Here is a 27,244-nt window from a genome sequence, read left to right on the forward strand (position 1 = left end):
TGTACATTGTATTTGACTTTTCTGATGGTCGGCTATTTATATTTTTTCTAATTGATTGGAAATATTAATTCTTATTGATGTCTATGTAGGGGGATATTGTGACAGAATTTATGAGTATATCAGATGTCTGCTGTCCTGGAAATGTCTCTATCCTCACTGTAATAAAAAAAATTGGACAATACGTAGATCGATATGAATTATAATGTTGGAATACAATTGTCAATATCACATAGACAAGAAGATTGCAATTTGTGATATCTTGGATAGTATTATAGACTACAATTCCAGTAATTCTATAAGCTAATGAATGGCATTTTGAAAATATTTGTCTTTGCAGTTTTTGATTGATGAAACTTGTGTTTACAACATTTCAAAATTATATGATAAATGTTTTGACAATATACTTGTGAATATAATATTTTTATATTATAACTTTGATGCCTATTCATACAAGTTTAAGAAAAGTGTTGTATATATTCAAAAAAACAAGTGGGATTTAATGAGTTAGGAAGCTATTACATACACAGATTTGGATTTATTACAACAGTGATGAAAATTGGATGTTAAACTTTCATGATGGGATTGAATATTTTTGAAAATTTGATCAGAATTGAAAACCTGAAAATTCTGTTATGTTTCAATCAACAAATCAGTGGTTTTTAGGTCTGTTGGAAATCACATGTTTTCAATTAGCATAAAATCTATTTTGAATTAAATGATTGTTTTTTTGGAATATTCCATTTTGAAGTTGTTAAAACACAATAATGAGTAATACCCATCCTTTCTGTAAACATTGCCACATATGTAACCCTCCTAGGAACAAACGTCCTTTACAAAGACAGAAAAGTTTCTTCCCGGAATCAGTTCAAAACTGGATTAGAGGAATGAAATCCCCCTATGGATTACATGATATAACACAGGTAATTAAACAATGTAAAGATAGTGCTGTAATTGATGTACACCTAATGTATTTTCATGTTTATATTGATCATCAGGTAAAGATATTCAATAACTGTAAGTGTGTAGAATTATGAATACTTACTAGCATCTTTAAAACATGATACATACATTTGGTTATGAGGGGGAAATCATGTTAAGTAACACATGTTTGACTTGGTATTGGGTTGGGGGGGTGGGGGTGGGGTATTTAGCTTAATTTCACTGAGGAAGAGATTTTGATGTGGATTTTGAAAATTCAGAAAATTATTCTTAGTTTTGTAAGATAATTTTATAGCAATTTGTAAGCAATTGTTTTTTTTATTATTTACTCAGGAGTTACAACCAGTTACACCTGTATGAGGTCAAAAGCAGAGCTTCTTTTTATTGTCCACAATATCTTCTGAATTTCAACTACAATTCATCAGAAATGGGTTCCAGGAACTGAATTATCAAGTCAAATATTTTATTTCTAATAACAAACACATTTTTTTTAAATCTTTTATCTTGACACATGTGCTCCGAAAAAAATATTGAAATTTGCATATTTTTAATTAAATTTGTTTAAAAAAATTAAGATTTATGCTTGTTATGACATCATACAAAGAAACCTGATATGTAAATTTACAAAGTATCTATTTCCTATATAGTCATTGTTTAATATTTGATACATCATGTACATCTTGATTTTTGCCATTCAATCCTAAATTGAAAGTTAAGATAGAAATAGGGGCCAAATAAGGGGTCTTATCAGTCATACTCCTTTATAATCTCTAACTTTTATAATCTAAATTTTCAATAAACAAATAATGTAAAAGTATTTCTTCCTGCTATCTAATATGTCTAACTTCCTGCTTACCTGTATATAGAAATGGAAAATCAGGTAAGATGGTTTATTTGATGCTTATTATCAATCATTATTTATATTTGCACATAAGTAAAAGATGTGCACAGCCTATAAGGTCATTACTTAATACAGTAGAAGTTAAGAGGCTTATAATTGAGTTGTATTTATATTCAGACCTATTGATTCATTCTGAGACTATAACACATAGAAGTAGCAGATACGTAAATTTGTATTGAAACCAAGTTAGTGTTCATGTCTGGTATGACTACTACAGATTTCTTTATTTGTGTAAAACTTAGTTTATGTGGAATGAGGAGACAGTTATTCACAATTGATTTCATTGTTTTAATAAATTCTACTTATAATCTTATAACTAATAGGAATTTTTTAGTTCTCTTTAAATGGAAAGGAAATCTTTATTTTGTTGAACATTTAAATTTATGATTCACTTAAACCCACTTACAACCAGGATTGTACCCCAATAAAGATATTATAGCCACAGATCATCAAACATGTAACTATTTCTCAGTAATCATGTAAATGTTTTATTTAACTTTTTATTTATGCTTTATGATTTAAAAATTTCAATATACTTTGTTGTTAACCTTCATTGCTTGTAAGAGTTAAAATTGTAATACCTTCTTACATTCTTAAGAAATCTGAATATTCAAATAGTTTATGAATGCATACATGGCATAGAGGCATGATTTTTTTTTCATGAGTAAGTGGCTTTGAAAGTTGCTGCCGGTAACTGCATGTTCTCTCAGATATGTACTTAATGTCTTTTTGTTGTTGGGATGTACAAGTACCCAGCCACGTCCACTCTGCATATTTGTTTTTAAGATGTATTTCTAATTGGTTTCCATCCTTTTTAAACTGATTTTTAATAGTTTGTTCTTATGTTGTACTGTGACACTCCTGTACCAGGGTACGGGTAGGGTAAGGATCCCTCCAACATGTTTTACCCTGTCACATTCTGTATATATATGTAATAGCCTGTAATTCAGTTGTTGTTGTTTGTTGCTGTGTTACAGATTAGTTTTACATGTCATTTTTTGGTCTTTTATAGATGACTAATAGTCTATGCAGTAGGGTCTTTCCTCAATGTTGAAGACCATAAGGTTACCTTTAGTTATTAATTGCTGAATCATTTGGTCTCTTATGAAGAGTTGTCTTATTGACAATCATATCTCATCTTCTTTTTGAAATGTCGGTGTTATCACCCTCTGGGCTAGCATCAAAATATTCACTTATTATACCTGTGAAAACAAGTTATGCAGGAGTATAATGGAATCAGCTTGTCACTGCATCTGTCTGTAGGAGTCAACTTTTGAGCCTTTAATTGTTCAATTTCATGCAATGTTCATTTGTATGTAAAACACTTTTAAACAGATTTTAAACCACAATGTCATGAAATAAGTCTTGCAGCAAAATACCTTACATACATGTACAACAAGAATGTGTCCAAAGTACACGGATGCCCCACTCACACTATCATTTTCCATGTTCAATGGACCGTGAAATAAGATAAAAAAATATAATTAGGCATTAAAATTAGAAAAATAATATCATAGGGAACATGTGTACTAAGTTTCAAGATGATTGGACATCAACTTCATCAAAAACTACCTTGACCAAAAACTTTTACCTGAAACATGCACTTTCATTTTCTATGTTCAGTGGACCGTGAAATTGGGGTCAAAAGTTTAATTTGGCTTGAAGATTAGAAAGATCATATCATAAGGAACATGTGTACTAAGTTTCAAGTTGATTGGACTTCAACTTCATCAAAAACTACCTTGACCAAAAACTTTAACCTGAAGCGAACGGACGCACAGACGGACGGACGGACAAACGGAGGCACAGACCAGAAAACATAATGCCCCTCTACTATCGTAGGTGGGGCATAAAAATGTATAGAATAGAATAGAATATTTTTATTTACCAAATTAGGGCCCCAGGAGGGCATATGATACAGACAATATTATTATAAACAATAACAAATGCAATACACACACAATAAAAGATATGTAACAAGTGTTATAAAAATAATAAAATAAAATAATATACCACAGAAAATTCACTCTACAAAATAGTAGCAATGTATTATTATTCAATGAATACTATGTTGAAATTGACTCAAGTGCACCCAGTAAGTGTATCTTCACTTTGAAAAGACAAACATGATGCATAAGTAGTTTGTGCGGAGAAATGTCAATATAAAAAAAAAATACAAAAAGAACCCAATAAAAAACAAAGCAATTAAGCACTCCCACATTTGACTATGATGTATACTGCAAATAACAAAGTATATTTAATATGACTTATCTGCAGAAAGCACCAAGAGTCGGTGCTAAAAGGGGAGTCCCTACTTGTACTTAATGTAGATGAGTCAAGCTCCTTAATTATTGAAAAAATATTTTGAAAACATATTTTTAAGATTATAGATTCTGTGTCCAGCCAGCAAAGATCATCAAGGGACGGTGCCAAAGAATTTGAAATTCTTCTTATGATCTGTGCAGGCTTAACAGGGTATCCAAATTCATATTAAAGAGTTATAATGAATTAGTTATTGCAGATGAAGTTGTACTTTAATTCTTAGTATCTTCTATATATTTGTAAAATGCAAATAGTACATTGGGATCCTCATTATTCATTATCCAAATTAATTTGTTATCAATATTTAAATTTTATAATGTATATACAAATTGTGAAAATGAGTCAGTAGTTCAAAATTAATATATTAATGTATATTATTTTTATATTGTTTTAGGCTTTAAACTATTTTAAAAGAAGCTTTTTAAAATATGCTAATACCTAAATTTATAACAAACAAACACCATAGAATTCACTAAAAGATAATTATTCATAGTCAAATCAAAACCTATAAAAAGTTACTTTTAATACTTTAGTACTTTCTCCTTTGAAACTATTTACTGTAGATTTATACGGTTTCCACATGTGGAGCAGGATCTGCGTACCTTTCTGGAGCACATGAGATCACCCCTTGTTTTAAGTGGGGTTTGTGTTGTTTTTTCTTTAGTTTTCTATGCTGTGTCATGTGTTCTATTGTTTGTCTGTTTGGTATGGTATCTTTCGTCCCTCTTTTATTATTATTTGATGGGACCCATTTTTCGTGGGTACAGGTAAACTAAGCATTCAAATTTTCAACAAAGTTTTAAATGTTTGTAGTTTTGTAAGGAGACATCATGAACATTGGCAAATGAAATCAATCAATTATTCAGAAAAATAGAATATTTTGCCAATCCAAAAATATGATATCCACAAAACTAAATAATTCCACTTTAAACAATTGAACCTTCTTTTACTGGGATAGGAAAATTAGCTAATTATATTTGTATTCATGTTGTTACATCTACTGTATAAATACATGTAGACTCTGGTGATAAATATCTATGTATTTGATTTCAATTGCAGTACATTGTTTTGTTTCCATGAGGAAATCAGAATTAAATATTTTCCCAGTTTACGTCAAAATTAGAAGAAAACACTTAAAAATCATTGATAAATTCAGTAATACATGTAGCTGTTCTTTAAAATTGAAAAAGATGAATCAAGCCATGAATTGGATATATGGAAAAGTTTCAAATGATTTTGTGAATGAAGAGGCAAATTATTTAATTGAATCAATTAATTTCTATATATATTTATAGAAAAAATATTACCAGTGTTTATAACAAATGTGTTTTCTGGAAGAATTTTATTTTACTGTAATTTTAGTGCATAACAGGGGATCATATGGGGGGATCCAGGAAAGATGTTGGATGTGTGGGGGAAAAAAGCAGGATGTGTTTCTTAATGAATTGCAGTTTATGTTACCTTTTAATTTATTTTACATATTTTTATTTTCTCTTTTTCAGAGCCTTAACGGGTTTGAAGAGCTTAGGAAGTACATAAAACATGGAAGTGAGTTCTGTAAAGAAGTGGCTAATATTTTACAAGAGAGGTTAGTCTATAGGATTTACTTATTTTTACATGGACACTGCTTTCAGATTTTAGAGACTTGTTGAAGAAAATGGATCTTGTTTGACTTCACCAACACTTTGGGCATTTATGACTACATACATGTACATTTGTGACTACATACATGTACATAAATGTCAAATTCAAGGAAGCATCAAATGAATCCAAGGTTTTTCATATTTTATAATTTACAAATTAAGATATCATTTTTAGGTACATGACTTAAATGAGTCATTGGTTGTCATGATATACATGTATATCTTAAACTTTGATAATTTTTATTTGTCAAGTTGAAGTTCAAATACAATGCAGTATAATATATTTGATAAAGACTTTTTTAGATTAGAATATTAGATTTATATTTTGAACTGTAGTGTTGTATGTTTTTTTGTTTTAACTGTATTTGTGATACTGATTACCATACTCTTTACATTTGTATGAAATTGTCATATTTTTTTATTATTTTTTTTGCAACTGAGTGTAAGCTCATTAAGATTAGAATCTTAAGAATTTAGAGTTTCAAATATCAGTTAAAACAAAACAGAAAATGAACGAAGTTTATTGATGATTTTACACAAATAAAATTAATATTGTATTCATCAAAAGGGGTTGTGAAGATGGACACTCCACCCTCTATGTTCCCACTGCTTCAATATTTTTAAATGTTATAAATTGCCATATTTAGTCAAATAGTACTGTTCACATGAAAGTTTGTAATTATACAGAGGAAGTGTTTTAATTATTTAGTGTGTACACATAACCCAGGAAGACATTCTCTGTAGTACACTGCTGTTGTCCTTAGTGAAGTAATTATGTCAGATAAAATTTGGGAACCCTCCGCCCTCATTAAAGTTTGCAATTCAGGAAGTAAGAATATATAAACCTTTTTGACTTAAGCCACTTCAAAGGGGGAAATTGAAACAGAGAATAAAAAGGAAAAAGATTTAAAGTTGAAAAAATAAGCTATAAGACACACTATAACTAACAGAATAAGTAAATACGCAAATCAACTCATCTGCAAATTTGACTTTGGTGGAGTTTTCTTCTGTCTTGGTTTCCACTGTCCTTTCTCTAGTCCTAGTAGAAATGTCTAACCCTTATCCATGGGTAAAAAAAGTGGAATTTCATTTGGAACAAATATGTTAGGAGAAATGAATTGAAGATAGAGATGTGGCTCCTCATATCAGACTGCACTGTACAAAGTATCTATTTAAGGAAAAAAAAAACTCCATTTTTAGGAGTTGCTTCCTTGATAAAAGATTTGTTTCTTGCAAATGCAGATAAACAGTGTTGCAGAGTGGAGCCAATCAAATGGATATTTGTAACCTTCGAATTCTAAATTTTTCATAACAGTATATTCATTGTATAGTTATTTCTATTCTTGTAATACTGTGCTAGTCAATTATTTGTAGATGTGCAAGAACTATAAGAATTTGTATATATTTTTTTTAAATATATATTTAATATTTAATATGCAAATATCTTTGGAATGAGTAAATACACATTTTATGGTCTCTTGAAAACTGGTAAAATGTACTTATTTGCATCAGATTTTCTGAACATGTTTACTGTTTTACTGGGTAAGAAAAAGAAACTCTTGTGCTCTTATCTGAACTACATTTTGAATTGATCTAGATTAAAACATGCTGCTTGATGCACTCGAACAAGATACCTTCTAGTAACCTATACATCAATCTCTATTTGTTTTTATTAATGAGTCAACTGGTGCAAATGACATCATTGAAAATCACCTAATAATAAATGCATTGTGACAAAGGAAATGTTCAGGGAAAGTGCATGAATTTGAATGTCTACTATCATGACTATAGTACACTTCAATATGAATTTAAATTTCCCATTTTCAAGAAGGTTTTGAATGCAAACTCTTTAGTCAAGCTTTACTGGTTTTGATAAATGTAATGTTATGTATAGATGTACCTAGAAAGTAAAGTATACTTACTTCTATATTCAGTTAACAAAATTGTAGTTTGATACCCATCATATTGCCGTTTTCTTTATATTTTTCATTTATATTTACGGTAAAAGTTGTAAGTTATAAGAACAAATTATAAAAAGAAGAACTTGTTTTTAGCAGGAAACAACATGTTCATGACAAAAGCTAGAATAATGTTTCATAGAAATGTCATGAAAAAATAATGTACTTCCATTACTTCCATTATGCCTATTACACTATATTATAGCTAACATAGATTTTTGACAAATAGCAATGAAATGATATATTTTGATAGTTCTGTGCAGGCCAATGAATGAATTCCAACGAATTTATCATTCAGCTGAAAACAATACCAGATGCTAACCATCATTTCTTAATTATTTCAGATCTGATTTAGAAAGCAATTATGCAAAAAATCTACAGAGACTGAGTGGAAAATTGTTAAAAGTTACTTCTAATAATATTGGGTAAGTTAACTACAGTGGAAAGAGTACATAGAGTTATAGGGCTTTGTTTTAAAAGTGTACAAAAGGTACAGATTACACATAAAGATATCTAATATAATTATTTCAAAAAAATTAGAAAAGTAAATTTGTAGACTAAACTGGTACACATCAAGATAAAAACAAGGTTAGTAATCTTTATATATATACCTATGAAAGAAATAAACAGCTGTTGGGGCACTCAGCCAAAACACCCTGAATACATAGTAGATTTTATTGTAGTTGATGTATTGAATTCTAATTAAAAAGCAAATTTCTGATATTAAAGTTTATATTTTAGTACATATATATAGTGTCTTATTGCCTTTTTTATGGTTTAATCAATATGTTTTAACTCAAAGAAACCACTGACTTTCCGAGTGCACTGAAAAATAACATGAATAAGTAGTGTATCATGTATCTTATTGTTATATGTATGGCACGCCTGAACCACTTTTATAGATAATCCTAAATTATCTCAGATAAACCAGGATTTTCTCAGATAAACTAGGATTATCTCAATTTTTTACATTAAGCTCAGATAAACCGGGATTATCTCGATTTTTCCAGATAATGCCGGTTTATCTCAGAATTTTCAGATAAACCGGGATTTTCTCCAGATAATGAATTTTCTATATTTTCTCAGATAAACTAGAATTTTTTCGAATTTGAATTAAGCTGAGATAATCTTAGTTTATCTGAGATAAACCGGGATTATCTGAGAAAATCCGGGATTATCTGAAAATTCTGAGAAAATTAATTATCTGAAAAAAGGAGCCAATAGAAAGTCACGACACATTGGAAGAAAATTTCATGGTCATAAGGGATAAGATATAGAGACCATGGAGCATCTATACAGACAGAATAATGAAAGATAAGGCTCTTACGGGAAAAGTTTTAGAACGTTTATTTTTTTTCTAAATTTTATAAAAAATACCAATTGATTTATTCAGGATGTACATGTATTATAAGTATTTCGATATTAATGAAGATCAGAGGGAAGTTGTCTTGAACGTTTCTTTTAAGAGAATTTGAACGTAATATCCGTATTTTTCCTTATAAAGATAAAGAAATGTGTTACATAAATCTGACATCCGCACAATTAACTAGGACAAATAACTTTAATGTTGAAATAAGTTAAGCACAGTTGAAATACACCATTTAGAAGTCCTAAAGAGTTTCCTTTTAGAAAGTTTTAATCTTAATTAAAAAAGATACCACGCTCCATTTTCTTTACGTAATTTTCTCTATTAAAACAGTGAAATATGGTATCATACATTTTATTGCTTAAATATACATTTTAGTACTTACATTTTGTGTTTAGTAAATTGAAATTTAAAATTTTAAGTGTTTTTGACAATTAGATAATCTAATCATGAAGATGGCAAATGCCCAATACCTGAAATATTTATTACCTTACAACTTTATTATATTGTTTATTGGTTTGTTATTTACAACACGTGCGACTGCCCAGTGCAATGTTAACCATTAAACAAACGCTGTTTATCTGTTTATACGGGTGTTTGATCGGTTCATTCTCATTTATCAAACTTTTAAAAAAAATATGTAGTACAGGTAAAAAAAAAAGTTGGATAGATGAGATCAAAGGTAATCAAGAACAAAGTTTTTTTTAATTAGAATTTGGGTTGAAAAATAAGAGTGAAAATTATACCGGATTAAATTTTCTGTAGTTAGCTGGCGTTCTTTGTTCCCGCAAATTGGCAAAAATTGACGTTGCGCACGATATTGGTGTCACTTTCGAAATACGGGTTTGAAGGCGGGTTATTCAAATTCAAGCACTTATCCTATACAATAACTATCCCTGTTATGCATATCATTCGAAAGGAAATGTACCATAGAAATCAATAACATAGATTATTTGATTTGTCTATTTTTTAATGAAAAACTTTGCTCATTTCGATGCCTATAACGTTATTTCAAGGGTGTCCGTTGTTACAATTTTGTTTTATGTGCGTCTTTGAAATCCCAGTGCGGTCGGATTCATAAGTAAGAAGAATGGTTTAAAATTTTACAACTGTATTGTATACATTTAAAGTTAAACGAAGTAGCAGACGTTTTTAACTGTAAGGGTAGGAATATCGTCAGAAGTGTTTAAATAAAAAATAGAAAAAATGTCCCAATTAGCTGCTCAACCCGCAAAAAAAAATTCTGCCTTAATTTTCATAGGATATAACGGACGAAAATAGATTTTAATAATATCAGATAAAAGATACATGTTCTGAAGAAGCTTTCTGCAGTCACCATTATCTAACTGCGGTCTGAATTTAAAAACATCGTCATTTTTCCCGTGTCCAATAAAATGTCCCGATGTACAAAATAACACAAAGAATAATTCAGAGGCTTTTTATCAAACGAAATTCTACTGTATCGCAAGTTTGTAACACATGTAAACTGATATGAACGGAAAATACATTTAATTTTCTTTAAATTGATATGATATATACTTTTGTTTGAATTGCAGGTAGAAAATCCGAAACGATCTAAGATGTCCAATGACATGTCCCCGTATTACGGTTTAACCGTAATTTGACGTTCGCGTTATAATAACGTTAAACTGATACGACTTTTCTTGCATATTTGTCATAACATAATTCATGAAATGGTCTGATATATATAAAATAAAGTTCTCGTTGAATAAGCATTAAAATAAAGATCTCAGAGTCATTGTTTCAAGGATACGATATGTCGAAATATTTAACTCGGATACTCAATAAAGGCAAGACCCCGGAGCTATAACAAAGAGACAACTTACTTATGACCACACTACCACTTTATAAAAGATGAATTGCAAAAGAAAATGCGATCAAAAGTGAGATCTCAATTTTCCTCCTTAGTCAGATAGTATTTGCAAAGTCCTAGCGTTGCTATTAAAGAGAAATCTTTCTAAAATATTATATACAAAAATATGTAAATTTTAATACACTTAATTTTACTGATAAACTCGTGATAATACTTAATCCATCAACACCAAATGATGTAAAAGCAGTTGTTTCTTTTATTAAAGAGTAATTAGAATTGAGGAAAGGAGAACAGTAACTGTTTTTATCATATTTCTTATAATATTGTCGAGTTTTCGTTATGTTTCATTATGTTTGTTTGTCAATGTATTTGCCACAAACAAAATTGGTTTTTGTATGTTTTGCAAATAAAGATATATATATTAAAAGATTCGAAGCTATACAAATGAATGAAAATTCTCAAAAAAAACTTATGAGAAAAAGTACTCCTTGGTCGTGAACCTTTCAGTAAAAAACGTGCAATCGACTCATTTAACAAAAAGTTTTATCCGAGAAATACTCGTATGTCGTATGTCATTTTTTATCAACTGTGAGTAGAACAATTCCTAGTCATCCACCTAGCAATGTGTGAATGAAAAATAAGGTTATTACATTTAGAAGTAGTGTAGCAGAATGAAGTTTATTTTCTCGAATCTCCAACAGAATTGCCTGGTACATAGGCATGTGATGAAACTAGCTAATTGAAATCGAAACTTTTTTTTATCATAATTTGAGAACTTGAGAACAAACGAGAGGGAGAGGGAGAGAAGTGGTCCGACATATATGATGGATGGCACATAAACATGCAGCAACAAGCTCCAATGTATTAATTTACAGATACTCCCAACTCTTTCGAGAAAAAAATATAACTAATCAATCTGCTGGGTGCAGATTATTCTATTTTTTATGTGTAAAGCAGACCTTTTTCATCTTTGCAGAGCGCCACGAAACATAGCTGAAATATTGATTTTTACATCGCGATGACCGTGAGGGCATTCGGATGTTTTGTTGCCACAGAGATTTGACTTTCGTTTTTGACTGGTAACCGATCGTATAAATACGTGGATATCATCGAGTGCAAAATAACATTTTTTATCACTAGTTATAAATTCATTTCTTCAATGAATACTCATAAGAACAGAAACTATTAATACAAAAATATTTTATCGTTAAAATATTAATAAGAATTAAAATCTATTGAAACCGAAAACATTGAAATAATCAGTTTGGGAACGGTTTTAAAAAAAATTGTCAAAGAAGATTTAGTGTAAACCGATACTCAGTTATATGCATGTTGAAAATGTAAGCGCTGAACCAAAAACAAAGTATTGTATCAAAAGTGCATGAAATGCATTCCTAGTCCATATATAGTTTTTTGCCTGAGAAAACACGTGTAATTGTAGAAAAGAGACAGAAACAAGAAACGAAATATTTACAATCTTACTAGCAAATATAGGAGACGTATTCTGGCAAATAGAACATTGCTTAATTATAAGAACTAGAAGAAACTGTTAATACACAAATATTAAAAAGAAAAGAAAATAAGACAACAAAGGTTATAAGCAAAGACAGCTAATGTGATATGGTGTAAGCACGCTCGTCCTAAGAGTAAAAAGGTTATACTCAGATTTGTCCTGTATTTGTTTCACTCATAGTATCAAACTAAATTTTAAAGATTTAAAAAATTCTGAAGATAAAAAAACGCCAAAAAATATACAAAACAGACTTTTCCGTTTAATTTTTAACATAAATTAGGCAGTTAGTTTTCTCGTCTGAATTGTTTTACATTGTCATTTCGGGGCTTTTTATATCAGACTATGCGGTATGGGCTTCACTCATTGTTGAAGGCCGTACAATGACCTATAGTTGTTAATTTCTGTGTCATTTTGATCTCTTGTGGAGAGTTCTGTCATTGGCAATCATACCACATCTTCTTTTTATATATTTAAATCAGTTTACAAGACACCAAAATTGCTATTGTGTGTTATTGTTGCAGACAATTCTTAAAACCATATAAAGAAGCAAGTTCGAAAATATCTGTACTTTAAGCGGCATTTTTACATGAGTAGAATATAAGGTCAACGTTTGAAACTTTCCGTGGAACAACGTCAAAATCCTTGTTTTATTAGGAACGTCGTGTAACGTTGAGTGGCACCAATACCGTGCGTAACTACTTTTCCGGAAAAAAAAAGATGACGTTTCCGGAAAAAAAAGTTTACGTTTCCGCAAATAAATATCTTACTTTTCCGGAAAAAAGTAACCATTCCGCAAAAAATAAATTATTACTTTTCCGCATATAATTATATATAACGAGTGGTGTTAAATATTCAGAGTGGTGATAGATATACAGAGTGGTGATAGATATTCAGAGAGGTGATATATATTCAGAGGGGTGATATATATACAGGGTGGTTGATAATAGACAAAGTTAGATAGCTATTCAGATCAGAGGTAGATAAACAGACTGTTGGTAGATATACAGAGTGGTAATAGATATACAGAGTGTTGATATACCTACAACGTGATGATATATATACAGAGTGGTGATAGATGTACCGAGTGGAATAAGATATACAGAGATGTGATAGATATACAGAGTGGTTATAGATATACAGAGTGGTTATAGATATACAGAGTGATGATATATACATACAAAGTGTTGACAGATATAGAGAATGCTGATGGATATACATAATGGTGATAAGTATACAGAGTGGTGTTAGATATTCACTGTGGTGATAGATATTCAGAGGGTCGATAGATATACAGATTGGTGATAGGTGTACATAGTGGTGATATATATTCAGAGGGGTGATAGTTATTCAGAGGGTTGATAAATATTCAGAGGGATAATAGATATACACAGTGGTGATAGACATACAGAGTGGTAATAGATATACAGAGTGGTGATATATGTACAGAGTGGTAATAGATATTCAGATTGGTGATAGATATACAGAGTGGTAATAGATATACAGATAAGTGTTAGATATTCATAGGGGTGATAGATACTCAAGAGTGTCGATATTTATATAGATGTACAGAGTGGTAGTAGATATATACAGAGTGGTGATATATATACAGAGTGGTAATAGATATACATAGTGGTGTAAGTTATTCAGAAAGATGATAGATTTACACAGTCGTTATAGCTATACAGAGTGGTGATAGATATACAGAGTGGTAGTGATACACATATAGAGTGGTGATAGATATACAGAGTGGTAATAGATATTCAGATTGGTGATAGATATACAGAGTGGTGTTAGATATTCAGAGGGGTAATAGATGTACAGAGTGGTGATAGATTTACAGGGTGGTTGATAATAGACAAAGTTGTAATAGCTATTCAGATCAGAGGTAGATATACAGAGTGTTGGTATTCAGAGGGGTGATAGATATACACAGTGGTGATATGTGTACAGAGTGGTTATATATATACAGGGTGGTTGATAATAGACAAAGTTGTGATTGATATTCAGATCAGAGGTAGATATACAGAGTGGTGATATTCAGAGGGGTGATAGATATTCAGAGGTTCCATAGATATACAGAGTGGTGATATGTGTACAGAGTTGTGATAGATATTCAGATTGGTGATAGAAATACAGAGTGGTAATAGATATACAGATAAGTGTTAGATATTCAGAGGGGTGATAGATACTCAAGAATGTCGATATATATAAAGAGTGGTGATAGATGTACAGAGTGGTAGTAGATATATACAGAGTGGTGATATATATACAGAGTGGTAATAGATATACAGAGTGGTGTAAGTTATTCAGAAAGATGATAGATATACACAGTCGTTATAGCTATACAGAGTGGTGATATATATACAGAGTGGTGATATATGTACAGAGTGGTGATAGATATTCAGATTAGTGATAGATATACAAAGTGGTGATAGATATACAAATAAGTGTAAGATATTCAGAGGGTTGATATATACTCCGAGTGTCGATAGATATACAGAGTGGTGATAGATGTACAGAGTGATAGCAGATATATACAGAGTGGTGATATATATACAGAGTGGTAATAGATATACAGAGTGGTGTAAGTTATTCAGAAAGATGATAGATTTACACAGTCGTTATAGCTATACAGAGTGGTGATAGATATACAGAGTGGTTGATAATAGACAAAGTTGTGATTGATATTCAGATCAGAGGTAGATATACAGAGTGGTGATATTCAGAGGGGTGATAGATATTCAGAGGTTTGAAAGATATACAGAGTGGTGATATGTGTACAGAGTGGTGATAGATATACAGAGTGGTAATAGATATACAGATAAGTGTTAGATATTCAGAGGGGTGATAGATACTCAAGAGTGTCGATATATATACAGAGTGGTGATAGATGTACAGAGTGGTAGTAGATATATACAGAGTGGTAGTAGATATATACAGAGTGGTGATATATATACAGAGTGGTGATAGATATTCAGAGGGTTGATAGATATTCAGAGGGGGGATAGATATACACAGTGGTGATATATATATACAGAGTGGTTATAGATATACAGGGTGGTTGATAATAGACAAAGTTGTGATTGATATTCAGATCAGAGGTAGATATACAGAGTGGTGATATTCAGAGTTGTGATAGAAACTCAGAGGTTCGAAAGATATACAGAGTGGTGATATGTGTTCAGAGTTGTGATAGATATACAAAGTGATGATAGATGTACAGAGTGGTGATATATATACAGAGTGGTGATAGATATTCAGAGTTGTTATAGTTATTCAGAGTGGTGATAGATATTCAGAGGGTTGATAGATATTCAGAGGGGTGATAGATATACACAGTGGTGATATATATACAGAGTGTTGATGGATGTACATAGTGGTGATAGATATTCAGATTGGTGATAGATATACAAAGTGGTGATAGATATACAGAGTGGTGTTAAATATTCAGAGTGGTGATAGATATACAGAGTGGTGATAGATATTCGAGAGGTGATAGATATTCAGAGGGGTGATAGATATACAGGGTGGTTGTTAATAGACAAAGTTAGATAGATATTTAGATCAGAGGTAGATAAACAGAGTGTTGGTAGATATACAGAGTGGTGATATACCTTCAGAGTGTTGATAGATATACAGAGTGATGATAGATGTACAGAGGGATTGATAAACATACAGAGTGGTGATAAATATACAGAGATGTGATATATATACAGAGTGGTTGTAGATATACAGAGTGATGATATATATACAGAGTTGTGACAGATATAGAGAATACTGATGGATATACAGAGGGACGATAAGTATACAGAGTGGTGTTAGATATTCACTTTGGTGATAGATACATAGTGGTGATATATATATATATACAGAGTTGAAATAGATATACAGATTGTAAGATATTCAGAGGGGTGATAGATATTCAGAGGGTCGATAGATATACAGAGTGGTGATATGTGTACAGAATGGTGATAGATATACAGAGTGATGATAGATGTACAGAGTGGTGATAGATATACAGAGTGGTGTTAGATATACAGAGGGGTGATATATAATCAGAGAGTCGATAGATATACATAGTGGTGATAGATGAACAGAGTGGTAGTAGATATACAGAGTGGTGATATTTATATACAGAGTGGTAATAGATATACAGAGTGGTATAAGATATTCAGAGGGGTGATAGATATACAGAGTGGTGATAGGTGTACAGAGTGGTGATATTTATATACAGAGTGGTAATAGATATACAGAGTGGTATAAGATATTCAGAGGGGTGATAGATATACAGAGTGGTGATAGGTGTACAGAGTGGTGATAGATATACAGAGTGGTTGATAATAGACAAACTTGTGATTATATTTAGATCAAAGGTAGATATACAGAGTGATGGTAGATATACAGAGTGGTAATAGGTGTACACATTGGTGATAGATATGCAGAGTGATTATAGATGTACAGATAGGTGATATATATACAGAGTGTGATAGATATTCAGAGGGGGGATAGATATACACAGTGGTGATAGACATACAGAGTGGTGATAAATATACAGAGTGGTGATAAATGCACAGAGTGTCGATAGATATTCAGACTTTTTGTCCTGTGATTTTCTACATTCGTTTTAAATACATTCAAACAGAGTCTCAGAGGATTATCAACTTCCTTAGTTTACTATTGTCATGTCAATTGACTGTCTGGAAAAATAAATAATTAAAACTTGTAGAATGAAATTTTAAAAAACATGTTATTTATTTACCTTAAAAAGAAACAAAGTGAAAGTGAGATTTTTTTCTTATAATAATCTTGACTTTTATTTTTGTAACGAGTGCCTCCGTTTTAATAAATTATCTTGTCTTGTTGGTAAACGGACAGAAAGTCACAGGAAATAAAGTCACAAATTTGATAGGACAAAAAGTCACAAATATTTTTTTGACAATTGTTCAAATATATTTTGAAATATTTTCTTTAAGTTTTTATTACATATAATCCTTTTTAAGTTAAGAAAAAAGGTCATAAACCTTGATAATTGAAGATGTATTAAATTTTAATCATGCAAAGAATATTTATATTGGCAAAATGAAGCCATTTAGGTTCCAAGTCACTTTGACATTTTATTTTCATAACAATTACTTGATCGTTATTGATATTTATTGAGAAGATTTTTATTACAAAGTTGCTTGAAGCATAAAACTTCAAGAAAAATGTGAAAAAAATATTTTCAAAATAAATGTGTTCTTGTTCAAAAGTAATCTCAAAACTGAATTGTGACTTTTTGTCCTGTGACTTTCTGTCATACGTTCGCCTTGTCTTACAAGTTTGATGAATTTATCTTGTCTTGCCAATTTTATGAAATCATTTATTTTTACTTATAAATCGACTAAATAATTGAATTGTCTCCTCCATTTTTCATGCTTAGGACCAGCATTTTACAACTTGGTAGAGTTATTTTAATTATGTACAAAATATGCTGAAACATCTGTGTTTGTTACAACACAGAGACAATACCAATATCATCAAGAGGTATGTGAAATTCAGATGGATTTTTGGTTGAACTGGATGAAGTTCCATTCTTTCTTTGTACACGGATTGACGAACACATTTTAGATTTCTTTTCTTTCTTTTCTATATGTTCTTCGTCAATTTTGAAGAGCTCTGAATTAATTATTATAGAAGGATATTTCCTGTGAGAAGGATCTAATTCAAGAAATAAAATTCATATCACTGGATTGTGATTTTGTGTCTTGTGTGTTAAAATATGCTAGTTTTTGAGTCAAGATTCTTTATTTCTTAAACACCATAAAGATACAATGGTACAAAGAAGTTCATCAAAAGTCATATATCATAACACAAACACACATGACAAGATGAGATGAAAATAACAAATAATAGATAATAAACAGTATAGTAAAGAAGAGTGGTGATTAACCAGGAAGACTCACTTGAAAAGTTATAATCCTGATAAATTTGCACAGCTTTTTCAACTTATTTTTTATTTTTAACTGAAATAGTTTTTAAATTTTAGTATGTTACATCTGTGTAAGAAAAAGTATCCAAATATTGTGCTTGAAAATTTGCCAAAGAACTACACTGCAAAGTGTAATGAAATTCATCACCAATCTCGTTACAATGACATAAGTTACAATATCTAAGGTTTCGCTCAATCTTATTCCATCTACCAGTTTCGATGGGTAACTTATGGTTACCCGTACGAAATCAACAATATGTAATTCTATCTTTATCATTTAAAATATTCAGATATTCCTCAAATTCAAAATTTTGTTAATACAATTTGTAGGCCAAACCTTTTGGCGAACAGTCAATATCAGCTCTCCATTTCTGTTGAAACTGATCAAATAACTTTTGTTTTAAACTAATACCCAACCACTTAGAATTGAAATTTCCTTGTGACAACCAAATATTGCTGTGTCCACATTTATCTAATATATTTTTAATGTGTTTCAACCAACCTGACCTACTGTTATCATCCCCGTTAACCATTTTTGACCAAAAATTAACCATACGCAGCTGTATATATAAAGACATGGGATAAATACCAAGTTCACCATAAATCATAAAATTGAGTGTCGACTTCTTAAGGTTTAATAATAGTTTACAAAATTTTAGATGCACTTTTTCTATAATATCAGTATTACTGAAACCCCAAATCTCACACCCATACAGGAGAATTGGCTTCACAATTTTATCAAAAAGATCATATTGTGATTTCACTGACAAGTTGTGCAACCTCCCATTTTTCAATACTTCATACATTGCTTTATTTGCTTTTCAACTAAAATCTTCTTAGCACTCATAAAGCTACCTGTTCTTGAAAAATTCAACCCAAGATATGTCAATTCATTGACTATCTCCAATGCATTTCCGTCATATATAAAGTTAATATTTTTGGGTAATCTACCACCAGAAAAAAATATTATCTTAGTTTTACTTGTGTTAACTTTTAATTTCCAGGTACTGCAATATTCAAAGAATACATCTAATTGCAACTGTAGATTGGATGCATTATCCGAAAATAACACTGTATCATCTGCGTATAATAACACAAACAGTTTTAAGTAGATATCAAACTCATTCTCTATTTCATCAGTAATACAATTTAAACCTCATACATTTTTTTCTTCAATAAACTGTTGAAGGTCGTTCAAATACAATGAAAATAAAAAAGAGACATATTTTCACCCTGTCTTACACCGATATTGCATGAAAAGTATTCTGACATTTAACCATTATACATAATACGAGATTTAATACCAGTGTACATATTAAAAATTACATTAAACATTTTATCGTTAATATCATTCACAAGTAATTTATGCCAAAGACCCTTTCTCCAAACAGTATCAAAGGCTTTAGCAAAATCTACGAATGCACAGAACAGTTTCTTTTTCTTATTTTTCATGATACTAATAAGCATGTAAATAACAAATAAATTATCTGTAGTAGAATAACCTTCTCTGAAACCAGCTTGATTCTGACATAGTAAACAAAAATCATCGGAAAATTTATTCAAACGTGAATTCAAAATAGAAGTAAATAATTTCCCAAAGCACCTTATAACTGTTATAGGTCTAAAATTGCTAGGATCATGTTTGTTAGGGCACAGGACGTTTGCGCTTTTTTACCTGTTAAACGATAGGACATTTGCGCTTCAAATACTATGGACATTTGCGCTTTTAATTTTGACTAGAACACACCCGCGAAATCGCGGGCATACAGAGCGTAGTTTAAAGTATGTAAAGTGTCGTTGGAAGAATTTTGTAAAATATTGAATGACTGGAGAATTTCAGCAAAAGTATCAGAAGTCATAGGTTATTGGGGACAGGAAAATATTTTTTTTTTATCCCTCCTCCTTTCCAATATTCCCATTTTTGGTTTTCTATCAATTTCAATATGAACATACATTAGTATGTTATGAACATACATTAGTATGTTATGAACATACATTAGTATGTTATGAACATTCAAGTAAGGAGCTGTAATTCAGTGGTTGTTGTTTGTTTATGTGTTACATATTTGTTTTTCGTTCATTTTTTTTTTACATAAATAAGGCCGCTAGTTTTCTGGTTTGAATTGTTTTACATTGTCAGTTCGGGGCCTTTTAAAGCTGAGTATGCGGTATGGGCTTTGCTCGTTGTTGAAGGTCGTACCGTAACCTATAGTTGTCAATATCTGTGTCATATTGGAGGGGGGATAGGAAGGGTCCTGATCCCGAAATCCCGGACTTAAAAAAAACGAAATCCCGAGGTCCCGAATTTATACAAAGTAAATCCTGACGTCCCGAAATCCGAAAAAAGGAATTCCCGGATCCCGAAACGGCTAATTCTGAAATCAAGAGCTTAAAAACACCCGATTCCGCAGTCCCGATAAAGGTATATAAAATAGTGTGTTTACTATCAAAAGTTCTCATGAATATTTTTAGCGCTTATCTGTTTATTATGAACATTCATTACTATATAAATATAGTGTGTTTACTTTCAATTCTAAGTTTACTAATCGATCCATAGTGGTCATTGATATAGTATGCAGACCCTCTCTATTTAATAAATTATGTGACTGCCGTGGATAGGAAACTTGAAAATGATAGCAGATAGAATTCTGAAAATATACTTTATTCTTTGTATATATATGTTCAAAGTATACAGAAAAACGAAAACCGGAAGTCTAATCTGACTTAAAATTTCGTCCAATGACGGGACAATATCCGGATGCTTTTTTTCTCGTTTTTCTCCAAAAATAACTCAATCTGAATAATCATATAAATGGATGACAAATGGCACTATGCACTGTACCTATAGGTTACAAGAGCGCAATTATTTGTTTACATTTTACCGGCAAGTTTTTTACCCGATGGTACTCAGAATAGAATCCTATACGGCTTCTGATTGGTTGGTACAGGATTGGAATTACATTTAATCGAAAGCTTATCCAATTATGTTTAAAAATTGCCGAAAATCATATTCACATTTTATGAAGTATAGAAAATATCTTCAATTTCTGCACGTCGGAGCCATTAAAAATATGCCTTTTTCAGTAAGCGAAAAAAGTAGACGATTTTTTTCAACTGCATTTTTAATAGGTCAATTTGAGCCGCATGACCCTATATTTTTTTTTGTTTGTAATGCAACACTGGCATTTCTAGTAACAGGACCTGCCACCCGTTTTTCCATAGTTTGTGTAGTCTTCGAGAAAAAAAATACGGAACACTAGTGGTATCCTATGGAAAATGCATTACGAATAATTGCGCTCTTGTAACCTATAGGACACAGAGGCGTGTTGATTAATTTATTGTGGAAAGAAGAGAAGCGACACCAAAAATTAGGTCTTCTCGTTTAATAGTATAGATAGATTCACATGTATTAAATTGATCGGACATTTGCGCTTTTTCCCTATAGTCGACTACATGTAATATTAATGAGAAGTTATCATTACGTAAATACATTTAACTTATATTTGTCATTAGTTAGTTCACATTTACACAGTCTTGATCATGGATTTTAAAGTTATAGAGACTAGACCGGGTTATGGTTGTTGTTAGAAATTTATTTCCATCAGCTCTCTTGAAGTGCTGCTGTTTCAATCTGTCCAAAGCCTGGTGGAGAAAATTTCAAGCATTAGGACTCTCTAAAGAATACAAGGAATGTACAACTGAAGTGGGAAGGAGAAACTCGATCATTTATTTGAGATGTGGGCTAAGTACCAATCAGGACAGATAACAAGAGCAAGATTTGTTCACTCATTGGGCTTCAAATATCAAGCTAAAACTGACCTGTACTTGATTTTATTTATTAAGAATGTTTACTTTTAGCTGTACATAAACTTTTAAACACATATCAACAATGTGCTATGAAATGAATTTTAAACTTTTAAAGCCCGGATAAAAGAGGAGGGAAGTCACAGATATATATATATAAAAAAGCGCAAATGTCCTATGTTTTGAAGCGCAAGTGTCCACTAAAAAAGCGCAAATGTCCTATGAAAAAGCGCAAACGTCCCGTGCCGGTTTGTTACCTTTATTCTTAAATAAAGGTATTATATTTCCAGACAGCCAATTTTCAGGGATAGTTCCACTGTCAAATATAATATTAAAAAGTTTCACAAACACCTGTGACATAACACTAAAAGAGTGTTTTAAATATTCATTTACAATCATATCATCACCAGAGGATTTATTATTTTTTTTAACTTTCTCGAAGATTTTTCAATTTCCTCTTCTGTAATAGGTGAATTTAATATAACATTTAAATCTTTTACATTGTTCTGATTTTCTAAAACAATCTCTTCATCTCCATAATTTCCTATATTTAAATTCTTAAAATAATCAAACAAAATATAAATATGTACACATGGATTGTTTCCCCTTTTACCACCGTTCAAAATCTTCCAGTATTCTTTCGGGTTAATCGATTTTAAGTTTTCTATCTTGTGTCTAATTTGCTTTCTATGTTTACGAATGCTCTTATCCATTACTCGCTTATAACTCTTTTTTAGTTTCAGTCAGAAGTGATAATTTAATTTAGAATAAAAGATAAGAGAAAAATATAAAACAGAAACCTTAGGAATGTTAATCTTTCAAAATATCTTTTTCGTGCATGAGTTATTTTTTGTTTTGTTTTGAGCAGTCTTAAAATAAACTTTTATTACTTTTTTCCTGTTATGTCAACATTTATTGGGGGAGGTTGTATATTTATTTCCCATATAACAGGCATAGGTTTGACAATCATGCATGTCACCCGTAATTACATTTACATGTAAAAATTTCCCTATTTGGATCCAGATTTAAAAACAGAATGAAGAGGGTTTCTCTTGTTTCTTAGCGAGTAAGCAAACATTTAGTATTTCCGACAATGTACATGCATTGTTTATATCCTACAATTTAAATCTGGCATTAAGGTTTAAACTCTGATTTGTGTATTTAATTATTTTGAAAGCAAAATGAAAAGTATGTCATATCAATAACCATGATGAAATAATTGTTTTCCCATTATTGAATCGTGCATTATTTGTGTATTGGATTACTTGATTTTCATCTCTATTTGTTTACTGACACATGACGAAATAGTTAAATTTAATTATTTTACAAAACCGTTGTCATTATCAAAAGATTAAAATCTACTGATTAAATGAATATGAGAGTTCAATTATTATCGGCGATGTCGAAATTAGCCGTCAGTAATAAACAGTCAGTTAGCGTCAAAACAGCTAACAAATGTGTTTATTAAGTATGTTTAAAGTATATGATGTTTAAAGTATATGATGTATATTGTATGTAATCAGCCCTTCTGTATTTCACAGGTTTTTTTTTTAATGTATTCAACAAATTACGCTTGTCCAGGTGTCAATAACGATGATGTCCACACCATAAGTAGTTTTGCGTGCCGTGTGCAGAACGTCGCCCCTCTTCTAAAAAAAAGGACGGTATAAAAACTATTTTTCATATAAAATCTTGCAAACGATTGTAGTCCAATTATAACACTCGTTACATTGTTCTTTGGTATATTTAGAATCCGTAATAAACCTTAATTATCTGGAAAATGAGATAATGAATTATCTGACGGTATTTTTTAAAATAATCTGGCAAACGATTGTCGTCCAATCAGAACACTTGTTACATTATTCTTTGGTATATTTAAAACTAAATTATCTGGAAAATGAGATAATGAATTATCTGGAATTCAGATAATCAATTATCTGGAGATAAATTAGGATTATCTGAAAATCGTTCAGATAAACCTAGCTTTTCTTAATATTTTCAAATAAACCGGGATTTTCTCCAGATAATGAATTTTCTGTATTATCTGAGATAAACTAGGATTTTTTCGAATTTGAATTAAGCTGAGATAATCTAAGTTTATCTGAGATAAACCGGGATTATCTCAGATAAACCGGGATTATCTCAGATAAACCTAATTTATCTGAGATAATCTAAGATTAATTAATAAAAGTGGTTCAGGCGTGCCATATATATGTTTAAAAAGCAGGTTAAATTATGTTAATTCCATTTGCAAATAAAACATGTAAAAGATGCGTGGGAAAGTAGATCATTATCAAAACAACTATATTACAGAAATGGAAATAAGAATGTATTTTTTTAAAGTATTTTTTAAAGTATTTTCAGTATTATACAAAAATCTTCAGTAAATAAATTACTACCAGGTCATATTATAATTCTTAAATATACTAATTTTGATTATGTATGTATCTCGTATAAATTTTCTTTGATGATGAGGTAGATCTTTCCAGAGTTAAGTTTCCTATAATGATTTGATATTTTGGCAGAGTTAAAGTTTCTGCATGCATTATGATGTGTAAGCAAAAGTTGAAAAATTGCAAAAGCTGGCATAAATACAGAAATTTGTCTAGTTGGATTTACATAAACTTTACTGATTTTATTTTTTAGAACATTAGCGGAAGGATGGAAGGCTGTAGCTTCTATGATGGAACAGGAGTCAGAACTCCATAAGTAAGTCATCAGACAATGATACACAGTCATGTCTACATTAGAGTATTCTATAGTTTGTAAATTACAGCTCACTTGAAAACTAAACTCAGATCAACAAACTAGCTTCATAGTTTTCTTAGTCTTCAAAAGTTTTAAATCAGTTTATGGGGTATTTTGTTTTCTTAAATCAAACTATACAGACTTAAAAATCAAGTACTTAAAAAGACCTGACTTGCAATAGCAAGTAGCAAAGTAAACAGACTTCATGCATGTTCTTCAATATTTCTCCAGATAATATTGTTTTAGAATTGAGCCTGCTTTTGTAAAAACACAGGCAGAATAATGATCAATAACATAACATGTAACATGAAAAGCAGATTAAGATAACTTAAAAGCCAAATATATCCAAACATATAAAATGTAAGCAGAAAACTTATATGTGCCTGAAATGAATTATAAGAAAACCTTATGTTCTATTACAAACACCTGAACTGCTTCATGATTTATAATTCTTTAAAACAAAGGTGTTTGGTTTGGTGCTACATAGAAGGTTAATTTTGACTTGCACACACGTTAAGGTAACTGAACCCCCAGAAAGACTTTCTCTATCATGGCTATTGAAAAAATAAAAGCCCATTTGTCTCATTTAAACTTTCCAACAGTTAATTTTATCCCTGAGTAATAGAAGCAAAGACTATTTGACTAACATTCAGAATAATGTGCCTGGGTTGGATGGAATGGGTGGCTACAAACTGTTTGCAAGAATGTGAAAAAATTAGGTTCAGCTTCTGGATGTACGTTAAAGCCGGGATAACACCATAAACAACATTTACGGCTTTTCATCCAAAGTTTTAAATGATTTCTCATAAGAATTAAAACATCCTTAATTAATGAAGGTTTTGTATTACTATAACATGTATTAGATACTGTATCTTCAAACAAGGATGTGTTCTTTGACATATGATAACCTCTTATTTCAGAAATCTAGCATTAGCGTTTGTTGAAGAAATAAGTAAACCTTTAAAGCTCTTGGTAGAAGCACAGATTAAAGCCAGAAAACCTGTGAGTTTATTGTAAAATAAAATGAAACATAGATTAGTTTGTATTTACTTAGAATTGGACAAAACATTGTATGTTTTGCACCACCTTGAGAGTACATTTTGATGTCCATATAAAGCAACACTAATACCTTGACCTGTGGTATTTATAGTATCTATAGCACAATAACAATACAAATATCTAATAATAAAGATATCAAAGTTCATGTCCTATAGTGTTAGGTAAAATGTTTAACATAATTATGACCAGTGATAAAATAATTATTACTTTTTGATGTATCACTTATTGCCTATAGATAAATATAAAGTTGTTTGATTTTACTAAATCAAGATACCTAGTTGAGTTGTTATTGATAAATACTTTACTATCAGTTTTTATGAATAAATTTACCTTAAGTCAGTCCATATTTTTGAAATATTGTACATTTTTAATTTAAGAATTTATCCTGAAAATCTGATAGCTGATGAAAAAAATAACAAGTTTTTAGGTAAATTTTTGCTTTAATTGTAGTGTATACAAATATTGCCTCCTCCTTGTTGAAGACATTGAGTAACCAGTAAACAATTAACTGGTCATAAATTGTGTTCTTATTTGTGTTTGCAGATTGAGGTAGTTGTTGATAAAAGTTTAAAGAATCTAACAGACAAAAGGACAGAAGAATATAGAGTAAGTTCAGATAATGTTATAAATATAATAATCAGGTTAAAATCAAAGAGGGTAAAAAAAATGCAAAATTGTTTAAAAGGTTATAGAAATTTCAGTCAGAACTTATTCAAAATTTGTGTTTTATACTACAAATTAAGAATAGAAAAAGACAATGTGTCAAAGAGACAACAACCTGACCAAAGAGCTGAAATCCAAGACCACTATAATTAGTTTTCGAAATAGCGAAAAAAATCACACACCCAGAGGCGTGCATTAGTTGGTTGTCTGTATCCAAGCTAGAAGTATTTTTGCATAAAACACTTTTAAAATATTGTTTATGTCTATTGACATAGGAATATGAATACAATATCAGGACTTCTTTTTGGACCCCTTTCATGTTAAGTCTATGCTTATTCTGTCAATAAACAGGAAGTTGAAAAGTGAATAATTCAAGAATTCAAACAGCAATCAATATGTGCAATAAAGAATCAATTAGAGTGTTTAAAAAAAATTCAAGAGTTCAAAACTCAAACATATAAGTTGAAAGGGAGTTATAAATACGAATCTATAGAACAATACATGAAGTAGACAAATCATAAACCTC

At 30.6% G+C, this 27,244-nt stretch overlaps 1 protein-coding gene across 3 annotated transcripts in view; it reads left to right on the top strand.

Annotated features, from left to right (window-relative positions):
- The window catches only part of LOC134706566 (nostrin-like), a 45,138-nt gene that overhangs the window by 6,804 nt on the left and 11,090 nt on the right, over window positions 1-27,244 (top strand). Inside the window, exons 1-6 of one of the 3 annotated variants that reach the window (XM_063565605.1) lie at window positions 484-920; window positions 5,665-5,750; window positions 8,108-8,188; window positions 24,895-24,957; window positions 25,917-25,998; window positions 26,599-26,661. In XM_063565605.1, coding sequence (XP_063421675.1) covers window positions 765-920; window positions 5,665-5,750; window positions 8,108-8,188; window positions 24,895-24,957; window positions 25,917-25,998; window positions 26,599-26,661 — 531 coding nt within the window. In that variant the 5' untranslated portion in view covers window positions 484-764. Of the gene's footprint in view, window positions 1-483; window positions 921-1,731; window positions 1,820-5,664; window positions 5,751-8,107; window positions 8,189-24,894; window positions 24,958-25,916; window positions 25,999-26,598; window positions 26,662-27,244 lie in introns of those variants that run through there. The other 2 variants (XM_063565607.1, XM_063565606.1) reach the window with 2 other exon arrangements.

The sequence above is a fragment of the Mytilus trossulus genome, chromosome 2 (assembly GCF_036588685.1).
Source record: "Mytilus trossulus isolate FHL-02 chromosome 2, PNRI_Mtr1.1.1.hap1, whole genome shotgun sequence".
Lineage (NCBI taxonomy): Eukaryota > Metazoa > Mollusca > Bivalvia > Mytilida > Mytilidae > Mytilus > Mytilus trossulus.